This window comes from Periplaneta americana, chromosome 8 (genome assembly GCF_040183065.1).
Source record: "Periplaneta americana isolate PAMFEO1 chromosome 8, P.americana_PAMFEO1_priV1, whole genome shotgun sequence".
In the NCBI taxonomy this organism is placed as follows: Eukaryota; Metazoa; Arthropoda; class Insecta; order Blattodea; family Blattidae; genus Periplaneta; species Periplaneta americana.
Window position 1 is genome coordinate 39,040,868 of NC_091124.1, and position 15,801 is coordinate 39,056,668.

General features: G+C 37.7%; 1 protein-coding gene across 2 annotated transcripts in view; it reads right to left on the minus strand.

Moving 5' to 3' along the window:
- LOC138704653 (probable tubulin polyglutamylase TTLL2) overlaps positions 1-15,801 on the minus strand; it is a 61,027-nt gene that overhangs the window by 27,748 nt on the left and 17,478 nt on the right. The window contains exon 2 of one of the 2 annotated variants that reach the window (XM_069832754.1): positions 11,504-11,626. In XM_069832754.1, the coding sequence (XP_069688855.1) occupies positions 11,504-11,626 (123 nt within the window). Of the gene's footprint in view, positions 1-11,503; positions 11,627-15,801 lie in introns of those variants that run through there. The other variant, XM_069832756.1, reaches the window with a different exon arrangement.

Here is a 15,801-nt window from a genome sequence, read left to right on the forward strand (position 1 = left end):
CGCTCAGCGCGCAGAGCTAAGAGGTTCCGGGTTCGATTCCCGGTGCCGGAACGAATTTTTCTCGAATTAAAGGTGATTGGCATCAAAGTTGAGGAAAACCTCGGACAAACCGAACCAGGTAATCACCCAAGCGGGAATCGAACCCATGCTCGATTGCAACCTCGCGCCACATGTCTCTTTCACTAACTGTTACATCATGTCGGTGTCCCATAGTTGTTATTGCTTTATGTGGGCCTAACATTTAAAAGTACACATATTCTGTAAGAAATCTTCGCTGCTTACCGACAGAAGTCATATTAGGCTACGGTTAAAAAACGGCTTGAAAACTATAGAGTGATCAGTTTGGTAGGACTTAAAATAAAAACCTGTGGCATCGTACAAAACAATATTGATTGACAGAAGGTGTAATCTTTTGCTATAAAATATAGGAAAGTGTACCGGTACTTTTGTTATAACCAGTCTTGAATCTAGCTAATGTAAGAACTCTTTTTTTGTTCTTCTCAGTGTAAAAAAATTGACTTGCCTAGTTCTTGTATTCAGGTAAGGATTTGATGATGCTGACAAAATGTTTAATTATGTAAATTTATTGTATTTTATTTTGTAGCAAATTAAATATAAACAAAACTGTTATTCTCTAAAGGCTTATTTTGTAAATAAATTACGTAAACCTACTCCAAATCGTCGTGGAATGAAGATATTGTGACATTGAAGTATTGTATTCATTGAATATTTTCATATTTTGACAAAATTTTCTTCAATATTACACCGATCTGTATTCACAACACAACTAAGGGAATAGGTCCCACTTAACGGCAAGGAAATAAAAAGGGCGCAGCGTATTTTTCGTTACATAGGACTTCCCATTCAACAACAACGAAATAAGAAACACAGTCTTGTATCAGGTTTCAAAATATTCTCCCACCAAGCCACTTACTTACTTACAAATGGCTTTTAAGGAATCCGCAGGTTCATTGCCGCCCTCACATAAGCCCGCCATCGGTCCGTATTCTGTGCAAGATTAATCCAGTCTCTACCATCACATCCCACCTCCCTCAAATCATTTAATATTATCCTCCCATCTACGTCTCGGCCTCCCTAAAGGTCTTTTTCTCTCCGGTCCCACAACTAACACTCTATAGGCTATGCATATCTGGATTCGTCCATACGTGCTACATACCCTGCCCATCTCAAACGTCTGGATTTAATGTTCCTAATTATGTCAGGTGAAGAAAACAATGAGTGCAGTTCTGCGTTGTGTAACTTTCTCCATTCTCCTGTAACTTCATCCCGCTTAGCCCCAAATATTTTCCTAAGAACCTTATTCTCAAACACCCTTAATCTCTGTTCCTCTCTCGAAGTTAGAGTCGAAGTTTCACAACCATACAGAACAACCGGTAATATAACTGTTTTATAAATTCTAACTTTCAGATTTTTTGACGGCAGACTGGATGACAAAAGCTTCTCAACCGAATAATAACAGGTATTTCCCATATTTATTCTGCGTTTAATTTCCTCCCGAGTGTCATTTATATTTGTTACTGTTGCTTCAAGTTATTTGAACTTTTCAACCTCTTCGAAGGATAAATCTCCAATTTTCATGTTTCCATTTCGTACAATATTCTGGTCACGTGACATAATCATATACTTTGTCTTTTCGGGATTTACTTCCAAACCTATTGCTTTACTTGCTTCAAGTAAAATTCCCGTGTTTTCCCTAATAGTTTGTGAATTTTCTTCTAACATATTCACATCATCCGCATAGACAAGAAACTAATGTAACCGTTCAATTCCAAACCCTCTCTGTTATCCTGAACTTTCCTCATGGCATATTCTAGAGCAAAGTTAAAAAGTAGAGGTGATAGTGCATCTCTTTGCTTTAGCCTGCAGTGAATTGGAAAATCATCAGATAGAAACTGGCCTATACGGACTCTGCTGTAAGTTTCACTGCGACACATTTTAATTAATCGAACTAGTTTTTAGGAATACCAAATTCAATAAGAATGTTATATAAAACTTCTCTCTTAACCGAGTCATATGCATTTTTGAAATCTATGAATAACTGATGCACTGTACCCTTATACTCCCATTTTTCTCCAATATCTGTCGAATACAAAAAAAATCTGATCAATAGTCGATCTATTTTTCAAACCCACTTGCTTTGTCAATTATGTACATATACGTTGAAGTCAACCACTGTATTTGGCATTGTGAAACAGACAATAAGAGAAATGCTGTGCAAAAAATACAACACCAAACCTAGACACGAATGACACTGTAACCGGGAAACCTCTATACAGAAGTGAAATGGTTCAGGGCTCTCCAGTCTATTCTGGAATCGTGCCGAAGGTGTAATAAAAGCTGAATACGACGCGATGAGGACCGATCTAGAACAGAGCTCTGACCTCGAATTCGCGAGTTCGACTTCCTACACAGTGTATCAGAACAAATGTTACAAATGATTAGAACACGAACACAAACATTTTTATTAAGCAATGTGTACCCAGTAATGCGTTGTCTGGGCGTTGTACCCTGTAAGATTGGCAGAGAAGTCGTCGCGATATACAGGATGCCACTGCAGAATTTTTATATCATATTGCAGTGGTTCCCAAACTTTTTTCATCGCGGATCCCTTTTGACTCTAAAAAACATTCACGGATCCTCAAATTAAATTAAATAATTTAATCGCAAGATTAATATAGATGATAAATTTAATGAAATGGGGTATAGGAAACAAGTGTGTTTAAACTAATCTTAAAATAGATAGTTTTTGTGTTAAACACAATAAATTGGTAGAACAACATTTGTGAGAACATACAATTTCAATTATGAGCGGAAAATTACATCTGGCATGTGATGTCCGCCTGCGTTGACGCATTGTTGAAGGCGCTGACGAAAATTGACCTCTACTCTTTCCAGGAGATCTCTGTTGATTTGTGTGATATGTTGACGTATTGCGTCCTTTAATTCATCTAATATTCGGGGCTTATCCTCGTAAACACGTGCCTTTGGGTACGCCCATAGAAAAAAAATCACGTGGACAGGTCAGGGGATCGAGAGGGCCATGAAACATCACCAAATCTCGAAATGAGACTATTGGGAAACAGGGGGCAAAGAAATGCCATCGATGCTCTGGCGGTATGCGCCGTGGTGCTATCTTGGTGAAACCAAAAACGTTGACGATCAATACCTCTTCTTTGTAACTCAGGGATGAAAAAGGTGTTAATTATCTCAATGTAACGCACAGAGTTTCCAGTTACTGTAACCCCATTTTCTTGAAAAAAAGAAAGTAGGGACCGATGACGCCTAACTGTCCCACCGCGCATCAAACTGTTATTTTAGGGCTATGCAGAAGTTTTTCGTTAAGTGTCGCGGATTTTCAGCAGCCCAATACCGAACATTTTATCTGTTAACGGTTCCATTAAGGTGGAAATGGGCTTCATCACTCATTGCAACCATCATGTTTTCATACTGCTCGTGGAGTGCAAGCATTTCCTGTGCGAAATTTAATCGTTGGGGGTAAACCCTTACATTGAATTTCTGCACAACCACCCATCTTGTATGGGTGTAAATGTAAATCGTCATGAAAATCCGTCGTACCGTACGATTGCTGATTCCAAGTACAGCTGTATGTCTTCGAGCAGAGCGTCCTGGGCTGCGCAGTATCGCTTGTCTGACTCAACATTTTCTGGAGTACGCACTCTACGTTGGGAGCCGGGCGGTTTATTCTTCAGTATTGCATCTTTTGTTCAAAGATTGTTAACCCAACATAAGATTGTGTCACGCACGGGAACAGAATCATTGCGATTAATATTGAATCTGTAGCGAAACTCACGCCGTACCGCGGTCACCGACTCGCCATTCCTAACAAAACAATCATATGCAAACATGCGTCCACTGCTCCATGATGCCGACTACAGGTGAAATGCTATGAGTAAGGACCGGATTTTTATGTAATTACATATTAAATTCCTTTCAACCTAACCATATATAAATAACAAATCTTTGTGAATCTTGTAATTACCATTAATATAATAAAATTTTATATTACATATTTTTACATATTTACCCCACATTACATATTATGGCTTGATATTACATAAATCTATATATTTAGAGGGTTTATTCATTTTTACTTCTCTAAAAGGAAAAAAAAAAAAAAACTTCCGTTAGGGAAGTTTACAATTTGAATTACACAGATTTAAAAAGCCTTTTTACCTACCCAAGAAAGAATATATTTCGGCACGAAACACAACGTCGTTAGTTCCAGGCAAACAACAGTTATTAAATGCCTATAGTTTGAGGTTTTAGTAGGTACTCTGTTTCTTATAGGGGGCAGCTAAAATGCATGTGTCCCACATTTCCTCTTATTTTCTCCTAATTCAGTAAAGCGAAACAGTGCTTGCAGTACTGTTGTGTCATTCATTTCACTCAGTTCTCTAGTTTTAGTAATTACAGTATAAAGTGCAAGTGAATTTATCTTACTTACTTACTTACTGGCTTTTAAGGAACCCGGAGGTTCATTGCCGCCCTCACACAAGCCCGCCATTGGCCCCTATCCTGAGCAAGATTAATCCAGTCTCTACCATCATATCCCACCTCCCTCAAATCCATTTTAATATTATCTTCCCACCTACGTCTCGGCTTCCCCAAAAGTCTTTTTCCCTCCGGCCTCCCAACTAACACTCTATATGCATTTTTTGGATTCGCCCATACGTGCTACATATCCTGCCCATCTCAAACGTCTGGATTTTATGTTCCTAATTATGTCAGGTGAAGAATACAATGCGTGCAGCTCTGTGTTGTGTAACTTTCTCCATTCTCCTGTAACTTCATCCATCTTAGCCCCAAATATTTTCCTAAGAACCTTATAGTGAGTTTATCTACTGCTTTTAACTAACTAAAAAGGCCCCTGTATCTTCAACCCTAACGACAAAAATAAAATCATAGATTGCAATGGACGAAGCTTTCACTCAGATGGAAAAATTGCAATGTGTCAAGTATGCGGCAAAAAAGTCGGGTGCTCTATGAAATCACAACTGAAGAGTCGTAACTATCCTATACCTGCCACATATTGATATTAAATATTTTCATGATTTTACATATTTTGGTCCATATTCAGCTTATTTTTGTTACATAAATATGTACACATTTCACACCTTGATATTACATAAAAATCCGGTCCCTAGCTATGAGCCATGGAATGGAATGTCACATGCCGCACGTCTCTCCCTTTCATAATAACCGAGTACAAGCCATTCCAAAAACACTTGGTTCCCAAGCCCCACCTTGTGCAATCGCGCCGAGAAAAACGGTGGTATTATATGTTATTTATTTCAAAATATGTATTACCAACCGCGGATGTGTAACAAGTATCCAGTGATTAAAATCAGTGTTGTGTATTTTCATGTTAAGCAGTGAAGATGCCTAACAAGGTGAAAATGTTTGCAATAAAATAAATTAACGTATAATAGGTAAAACAAATTATCATAATATGTTGGTAAAACTATAAATTAGTTCACACCATACTTTATGATATGCTATTTAAACTGAAAGTTTTCAATAAACTTCAATATGAACTGTAATAGTAATATACGTTACAAGAGCGTTATGTTGACGTTTTCATGTTCGAGGAAAAGATTGAAAAAGCGAAACGTAGTTGAGCTTTTTTAATTTCCGAGAACATGAAAACAAACATACCGCTCGTGTATCGTACATTATTTTGTGCGAAGATCGTTTATTACATACCTGAAAGACGAATTTCTAATTAGTTGCAATGAAATCTCCATGTTGGTTTCTGTTTAATGACGGCAACTTCGGAAAACCAAAATATCTTTCTTAAACATTGTTGCTATAAAATGTTTTCTGTGTTTACTATACTCCAGCAGGCCGTGATATACGTCTGTCTTTCCCCCCCCCCCCAGTCTATAAATGCGAACTTAAAACAAACGGTAAGGTTATGTAATTATTTATTTTTTCATTTTAATATTTTAACAATATTATTTATATAACATATTGCAGTAATAACACCGGCATCTGGAATCTTGTTGATTTTTTCACGGCTTCCTTAATGTTACTTGTATCAGGAATGCAATAAGTTTCGTGGAGTAGTAGACTTTACTTAATTTTTGCAAATATTTAAAAACAGCAATTAACATTGCAATTTAGGTGAAATTGCAGTGGTAAGTTTCCAATTTATATTTATTACTATGTTAAACGTCTCTAAAAATAATATGTTAAAAGCTTAAAAGCCTAAAGCAGTAAAATGAATGTCACGCTTAAGCGGTAAGAAGAGGGAAATTGTTATATGTGTTACGTTGGGAATACTGAATGTGGTATTTCACACTTACCGCGTATTGGTTCTGTGCGGAAAACAAGCAAATACGCATGATCTCGCACAATAAAACTTTTTGCATGTTAAGGCAAGAACTTATCAATATCGCATCGTATGAGGAGAAAACCGGAGGACAGCAATGGGATAGATACACTCTTACTGAAACTATGTTGCGGTGAATTGTTAACAGTTTATCCAAAATCGTTGTGGAAATAAATAGTAATTCTTTTCCAGTGGAGATGAAAAATTTATTGCAACACTTATAGATATGGTGGATGCAATGTATAAAGTTTTCTGACAGCATGAAGCTGTAAATATTGCGACACGAATGGCTTGAACGACAGGTTGGCGTGCCGGCCTTCGTGCCACAACCGAGTAACTCCGCCCAGCCGCCGCGCCGTGGACTTGTGGCTTATCGCCTCGGCGCGGCGAGACGTTCTTTTGTTTCTCATTTACCTGAATTCCGAGTGCTAAGCCATTTCAATAAGCTATCAGCGGAACAACCCGTACAATTTTATACCATTTTCAACAATGTTCTGTTAATTCCTTTTTAAACTACAGGGAAATAATAATAATAATAATAATAATAATAATAATAATAAATATATATATATATATATATATATATATATATATATACTGTAATATATAATAAAAATAGGTTGCAGCCGCCAAATTATTCTTCAAGGAACGAGCACTCATATAAATTGAAGGAAAGAAGACAGAGGACGGACACTGAAAAGTTTTCTTTTCTCAATCGTACTATCAGGGAATGGAATGCTTTACCTGCAGACTTACTAAAGGCTTTACCAATAACCAAAAATGTATTTAAAAATAGGCTTAAGGACTTTACTAATAGACGGTAGTATATTATACACACTATTTAAAGGATGTAATGGATATGTTATTATTTGAAGTGTTGTATCAGTGAGGAAGTGTGTTGTGTCAGTGAAGTCTATTGTGTAAGTGAATTGTGTTTGTGTCAGTGAAGTTCTATAGTTCATAGTAGCTGTGCAAAGTATTTGAACAGTGAAATGTTTTGAAGTGTTAGTGAAATCAGGATAGAATCAGTGCAGTGAGTGAGTTGATAGCGAAATAAGTGTAGTGCCGAAAGGTACTTGTGCAGGTATTAACTTAAGGTTAAGATACAAATTAGATTTACTTTAAATGTTATTTTAAGTGATCGTGCTTCATTTAATTTAGGATGATCCTTTATTATTATTATTATTATTATTATTATTATTATTATTATGATTATTATTATTATTATCATTAATTATTATTGTTTTATTAGTTGTGTTTATTATTAATTGTCATTATTGAGTGTAATTAGTTACCACTACCACCGGGTATATACCTATACCTATGAATAAATACATACATACATTATTATACAGATTTTAAAAATAATTAATTTGGGTATATACGATATAGTACTTTACACTCGAAAAAATATCGAGAGTTACACATTAGTGGTCAATATACATGATCATGAAATTAGAAATAGTGAATAAATTAATAGACTATTCCATATTGTAGATTACACAAGAGCAACACAAACTTTTCAATTATGGGGATGAAATTATATAATAAGCTCCCCAGTCAATATTATAAATTACCAATCAATAGCTTCAAAACTAGATTTTACAATTGGTTATCAAATAATCCTTTTTATTCTGTTGGTGAGTTTTTCAACAAAAATTTGTATGATATTGTTTTAAATAAATACTTTTAATTGCAATTAGTTACAATTTATACATTAAGGGTGAACTGTTTTCTTTAATTTAAAAGTTTCAAATTATTTCATCTTTTCATTGCATTATTTAAATTTTACTGTTACTTTTACTAGTGTTTTTTTTTTTTTCAAATATAATATATGTTTTTCAATGTATTCTGACGAAGCCTAAAACTGTATTCTAATGGCCAAAATAAATTGAATTGAATTGAATACATTCATAGTGTCCTGTCAAAGGGCAGGTCTTTCACTGCAAACCCAGCTTTCTCAAATTTTTCTTGTTTTCTGCCTTCCTCTTATTCTCCGCATATGATCCATATATCTTAATGTCGTCTATCATCTGACATCTTCTTCTGCCCCAAACTCTTCTCCCGTTCACCATTCCTTCCAGAGTATCCTTCAGTAAGCAGTTTCTTCTCAGCCAGTGACTCAACAAATTCCTTTTCCTCTTCCTGATCAGTTTCAGCATCATTCTTTCTTCATCCACTCTTTTCAACACAGCATCATTTCTTATTCTGTCTGTCCACTTCACACGCTCCATTCTTCTCCCTATCCACATTTCAAATGCTTCTAGTTGTTTGTCTTCACTTCGTCGTAATGTCCATGTTTCCGCTCCATACAATTCCACACTCCATGCAAAGTAGGCTACTTCACTATTATCTTCCTTAGTTCTTTCTCCAGAGGTCCGCAGAAGACGCTCCTTTTTCTATTAAAAGCTTTCTTAGCCATTGCTATCCTCCTTTTGACTTCCTGGCAGCAGCTCATGTTACTGCTTATAGTACACCCCAAGTATTTGAAGCTGTCCACTTGCTCTACTGCCTCATTTCGAATTCGTACGTTTACCTTCTTTATTTTCCTTCCGACAACCATTGTTTTCATTTTGTTTGCATTTATCTTCATCCAATACTGCTCACAGCTGTCATTTAGCTCCACTAGCTTATCCCTTAGTATCGCCTCTTCTTCTACACTTTATACGCTTTATTTTCCATTCTTATTAAATGTATTTATACACGCTTTAACATCTGTGATCATATCGCGTGTTTTATGATCTCTGGGTATACCAGTAGACCGTTTTTACTGTTGTTGAGTTCCTGTTTGTTTATGATATTAGTGATTCAGGCGGTGATGAATCACGGTATGTAAATTTTCAATCCGGCATTTGCCTTTGTGACTGAGGGAAACTATGAAAAACCTCAGGCAGATTGGCCAGCCACAGTATTTGAACTCGGGTCCTCCCGAATGCGAGTCTCAAATGCTAGTGTCTGAGCCAATTCCCTCGGTAATTATTATTATTATTATTATTATTATTACTATTATTATTATTATTATTCCAGTATTTGTCCGAGAATTTACTATTCTTTTTCTCTCCGAGGCGCTACGTTATTGAACTAAAACTAGACTCTCTCGCATGGTGGGCCTCCCTGATCGTGTGGTGAACACGATGCATGGCCACCCCAGCGATGTCACAGACAAGTACAATACCAAACACCTAGTCTTGTGGAATGGAGATACCGGTACGTTACGCTTGGGAAAAGCATGCATTATCCACTGATTCATAGCGACGGACGAAAATTTCCCATTTACTTACCTAAATCCGAAGAACTCAATCGGATAACCCCAGGCGGGATTCGAACCTCGCAGCTATGGGTTACTACTCAGAGACTATGCTGATGACCTTCGCAGTTCCTCTGCCTTGTGTTGGGTGTCAACATTTTTGCTAATCACTGCTCTAGATGAAATTGAAATTCACGCACCTTGTGTTGAAGCATTTACCTACAGACTGCATTTTGAATAGTTTATTATGTATTTATAAGATATAACGAATGAATATAAGCTGTCTATAGCGAGATAGTTCTTTGTCGGAAGGTTGGAAGGCAATTTTAAAGATCAATAAACATTCAAACATTCATTCAGACAGCAGAACAATGTTGTGCATCCTGGAGACTTAATGGACTTCCTATGACAATATAAATTCCATTCAATGTATTAAATTTTGTTCAAAGCTGCAGTTTACAACATTTATTCAGAGACGATTTCTTCTGATATAATAAGGTTTTGTAGTTCTTGTTCAAATACAATTGATTTCTGTTACAAATATAAGTTTTATAGAGACTAAATTGATGGGAACTCGGCTCTCTGATCGCTTTTAGAAGCCTGGTCTCTGGTTTTTCTTTCTAGCACATGTGAAAACGAATATTTTTGTTTCTGTTCACGCGTTTGCTTCATTCCCTTACCTCTCCCCCCTCATACGCATTAAAGCGTTAATGTGCTACAAGATTTATGACCCTCATTTGATGATACCGGTACTGGCGTACAGCGTGTTGACCCCGTGTTGCACGAGTTCCACTGTATACAGAATGTATCAAAAGATCAGGTCAATCCTTAAGGAGGTGATTCAGGACCTTATTTGCAACAAAAAAATACTAATACACTTTTTTCAATATTCATCTCCGTTTCCGAGTTACAAGAATATCGTGTACCCTAACTATCCCCATTTGATTCCACACCTAATGGACCTGTCTGCTTGAAAGAAGGCAGGCTAATTGTCAGTTGCCTAGAGCAGATGCTCAAAATGTCCCCCTCTCGCACGAACACACGCTTCAGCACGTCGTCTGACCTCTCGCTGCACATTATCCAATCCGTGCTGGTGTATCTCCATTGAAGCCGTGTTAATCTTTGCAATGAGATCTTCCCTCCGTTTGGTACACTTTGTCCTTCATGCAGTCCCAGATAAAAGAAGTTCAATGGTGTTAGGTCTGGGAACCGAGCTGGCCAGGCAATGGGACCATGCTTTCCAATCCATCTACCTCGAAAATGGTGATCTAACCATTGGTGTACTATAAGTCTGAAATGTGCTGGAGCACCGTCTAGTTGATACCATAGTTGCCTGGCCAGCCCGATCCCCACACCTAACAGCATTGGACTTCTTTCTCTGGGGCTGCTTGAAGGAGAAAGTGTACCAAACGCAGATAGCAAGCAGGGAAGAGCTCGTTGCAAAGATTAACACGGCTTCAATGGAGATATACCAGCACGGATTGGATAATGTGCAGCGAGAGGTCAGACGGCGTGCTGAAGCGTGTGTTCGTGCAAGAGGGGGACATTTTGAGCATCTGCTCTAGACAACTGACAATTAGCCTACCTTCTCTCAAGCAGACAGGTCCATTAGGTGTGGAATCAAATGGGGATAGTTAGGGTACGTGATATTCGTGTAACTCGGAAACGGAGATGAATATTGAAAAAAGTGTATTAGTATTTTTTGTTGCAAATAAGGTCCTGAATCACCTCCTTAAGGATTGACCTGACCTTTTGATACACTCTGTAGTGTCGGATCGAGAAAAAAGTCCAAATATGTATTGAGATTAAGATATTTCCCAAACGATAATTTCTGAGAAGGTAAAAATAAAAGATAAAGTTAGTGTAGTATTGTATTGTATTACCTGCCAGGTCTTGAGCTGCTTGTAATGAGAGAGCGGCAAGCCACTGGTCCTCCACCACAGGTTCCAGTTGTCCCTTAGGACGCCGCACTCGCTGTATTCCCGCCACCCACGTTCCACACAGACCTACAAAAACCGACGATATTAAATTTCGTGTATAGACATGCACACATTTTAGTACAGGGTGGGCGAAAGAAACAGGCAATTTTTTTAAATAGTGAAATAAAACCGTTACTCCACAGGTGTGGACTTGTGATTTTTTTATTAGATAAACTTTTCTCAAAAATATTTGACATACTTTAATAAAACTATTACTGTACATTTTTGAAGATAAATAATTTGTAGCTAAAATTATAAATCAATATGATTTAGTCTTCATATAAAAATTATTATTTTATTACAAAACGTTAACGAATCCTGAACAAGATATTAGAATTATATTTTCCTCCAACTAACATGTATACAGGGTGTTTAAAAAATACGGGGCATAATTTCAGGTATGTATTTCCCACATGTAGACAATCAAAATAGTTCATTACAACTTGTGTCCGGAAATGCTTCATTTCCGAGTTATGGCCTTCACAACATTGAAATTCACCGGAACGTTTTTCTTTCAGCAGGTCGTTGTCATTACAGAAGATTTTCAAAATGTCCACCTCCTGCTTGAATACAGACCTCACATCGATGTCTCATTGACCTGCGAACACGATCCCAAACTCCAGGAGTATTGCGTATGTCCTCAGAACATGCCACAATTCGATTCCGAAAGGATTCCAAATCAGGCACCGGAGACGAATAAACCAATGATTTTAAATGGCCCCACAAGTAGAAATCGAGAGGGTTCAGATCAGGTGAGCGTGGAGGCCAAGCAATTGGGCCACCTCTACCTATCCATCGATCAGGAAACCTTCGATCCAAGTACCGGCGAGCCGTACGACTGAAGTGTGCAGGAGCGCCATCATGCAAGAAGTGAATGTGTTCACGATTGATCAGTGGAGAGTCTTCTAAAACATGAGGTACCGGTATGGTGTTTTCCAGGAAGTTTGTGTAGCTACGCCTGCCCCGTAAGCCTGTTTACAAGTACATGGGGTCCAACTAATCGATCACCAATGATATCGGCCCACATGGTGAGGGAGAACCGCACCTGGTGATGAGATGGAACAGTTGCACGTGGGTTTTCATACGCCCATACATGCTGATTATGCCATCTCGTGTGAACTGTGCTTCATCTGTAAATAATACTAAGGCAGGAAAGTTCGGATTTACACCACACTGCTGCAAGAACCACTGACAGAACCTAACTCGTGCAGGGTAATCTGCTGGTGACAGGGCCTGTACACGTTGCAAATGATAAGGATACAATTGATACTCTTTCAACAGTCTCCAGACAGTCGTATGAGGAACATTGACTTGTAACGCTACCCTTCGTGTGCTGATAGAAGGAGTCATGTTCACAGCCTCCAGAATCTCCTCCTGTACTTCTGGAGTTGTAGATCTTGGTCGTCCCCTTCCTAAACCAGGAGAGTTAAATTTTCCATACTCGCACAGACGGTAATGGAGACATACAAATGTCTTCCGATCTGGACATTGTCGCTGTGGGTACTTCTCCTGGTACAAACGACGAGCCAGCACAGCATTGCCGTCCGCCTTACCGTACATGAAGTGTATCTCTGCCAGCTCTTGATTTGAATACATGTCGCACAGTCTAACGCCTACACAACACTGAATGTAACCTTCGCCTCGGAATGAACTGTCAGAGTGCCCTCTTAATGTCTCCTTTGACGGCAACGACCTGCGGAAAGAAAAACGTTCCGGTGAATTTCAATGTTGTGAAGGCCATAACTCGGAAATAAAGCATTTCCGGACACATGTTGTAATGAACTATTTTGATTGTCTACATGTGGAAAATACATACCTGAAATTATGCCCCGTATTTTTGAAACATCCTGTATATTTTATCAAGTCTTGGGATTAAATTTCTAGAAATTTTTTTTTATTTATACTTATTTATTTATAATGTCGCTTTAACTTGTCTCTAGTTTTTATTATTGGGGATTAACTGTGCTAGTGTATCCATTATTCCACGGTAATTAGGGTCCACTCCGGCATTCACCTTTATTTAAATGAAAATTAATTATATTCAATCGAGGGAAACCATGGAAAAAACATTGACCAGATTGGTTGCTACCGAGGATCAAATCCGGGATCTCAAACGATACCGTCTGAGCCACTCGCTCGGTACTCATAAATATTGTTTACCACAAAATAAAACAATTTTATAATCATAGAGCAAACAGTGTCTGAGAAAAATACTCTTAAATGTGTGCAAATAAAAAAAAATCGAATTCAGTCACTGAAAAATATTTTTCATAAGTAAATCTGTGAAAAAAAAAATAATGCTAGCTATATGCACTAAATAATGCTTAAGTTGATTTATGTTGTGGTAAAATTTCATTTAGTTGTCTTTAATAGTGTTGAAATGCGAGGGTTTAAATGCTCTCAATTACATGTTCTCTATAAAGGTTGGTCCACAATAAACTGGGAACGGAAACGACAACGAGAACGGAAAATTTGTTAAAATAAATATATTTAAATGTGAGCATTCACAATTAACGAGAAGCTCGCCGGAGACCGAGAATGAGAACGTGAGAGCTGGCCAAGTTTTAACTTTTTCGTTCTCATTTCAGTTCACAGCCTACTAGATTCTCTCTGTTGCCATGGAAAAGCTATTTGATCATTGTATATTTTGTAGCAAGAAGGCCGTGACATTATTTCTTCATTTATTGCTTGTAACTAGCCCAGAAATTCAGTAGAACTACTTGCAATATATTATGCTACGTGTATGTGTGACCATACTACCACGTGAATTGAATACTTAAATATTACATGCCATCAGTTTTGAAGTTGGTTAACCTGTGTTTTTGTTGGCTGGCTTGTACTCATGAAAGGATGTCATTGGTCAGTTATACACAGATAACATCAGAATGCGTTATATCGACTTTACAGATTGTTATTGACATATATATCGATATGAATAGCTGTTTCCGTTCTCCGTTTATTGTGAATCAAAGACCTTCACGTTCACATCCTCCGCTTTCCGTTCTCGTTCTGGTTCACATGCACACGCACACTCAAGAATCACCATCCGGAAAGGTTTCTTTTTCTTTTCGCAAATAGGATTTAAATAAGGTTTGACGATGTCTACAAATCACATGAGTGTAGTACAATACCTGGAGAGAAAAGAAAGAAGTTGTCCTAGAGTGCTTTTGGGCAGAATTAAATTGAAATCATAAAAGGACGCAGTCAGTATGACAGAAACTCGCTGAAGAACATTAACTACAAAGGGATGCACCTTTGCCTGATCGACGAGGTTCTCTGTGAATGAAGAAATAACCGTGGCATGCAGAGAGTCCTCTTCTGGAAAAAATCGATGTCAAGCCACTCCCCGGAAATAGAAGTTCAAACACACGCGTCAGCCACTTGCCTAAAATTCCTACTTCTTTCTCTTCCAATCACGTCCTTACTGAGAACACGGAGTTCGCATCAATGAAGCGCCACGTTCTGTCAGTTTATCAGATCCAATCGCAAGCAACTCTGGTGACAGCTTCGATAAGAGGAGCCGGGGTTCGATGTCTTACAGATTCTGTAAGATTTATAGTAAAAAATGTGGCTTCGATTTTTTTCAAGTATTTCCGTTTCTCCATTATGCTTTGATTAGATTCCTCTCGAACACTTTGGCATTCTTTAATACCTTTTTGGATTACGCTGGCTTCGAACAGTTCGCTTTCCTTTAACATATTTTGGATTGCGTTGCCTTTGAACACTTTGACTTCTTTCAATATGTTTTGGATTACGGTACTTTCGAACACTTTGATTTTCTCCAATATATTATTTTGGGTTAGGCTGTCTTCGAACATTATGGCTTTCTTTAACATGTTTTGGATTGCGTTGCCTTGGAACACTTGGTTTTCTCTCGAACATATTTTGGGTTAGGCTGTCTTACACCACTTCGGTTTTCTTTGACATGTTTTGGATTGCGTTGCCTTGAACACTTTGGTTTTTCGCAATATATTTTGAGTTAGGCTGTCTTCGAACACTTTGGTTTTCTTTGACATGTTTTGGATTGCGTTGCCTTGAACACTTTGGTTTTTCGCAATATATTTTGAGTTAGGCTGTCTTCGAACACTTTGGTTTTCTTTGACATGTTTTGGATTGCGTTGCCTTGAACACTTCGGTTTTTCGCAATATATTTTGAGTTAGGCTGTCTTCGAACACTTTGGTTTTCTTTGACATGTTTTGGA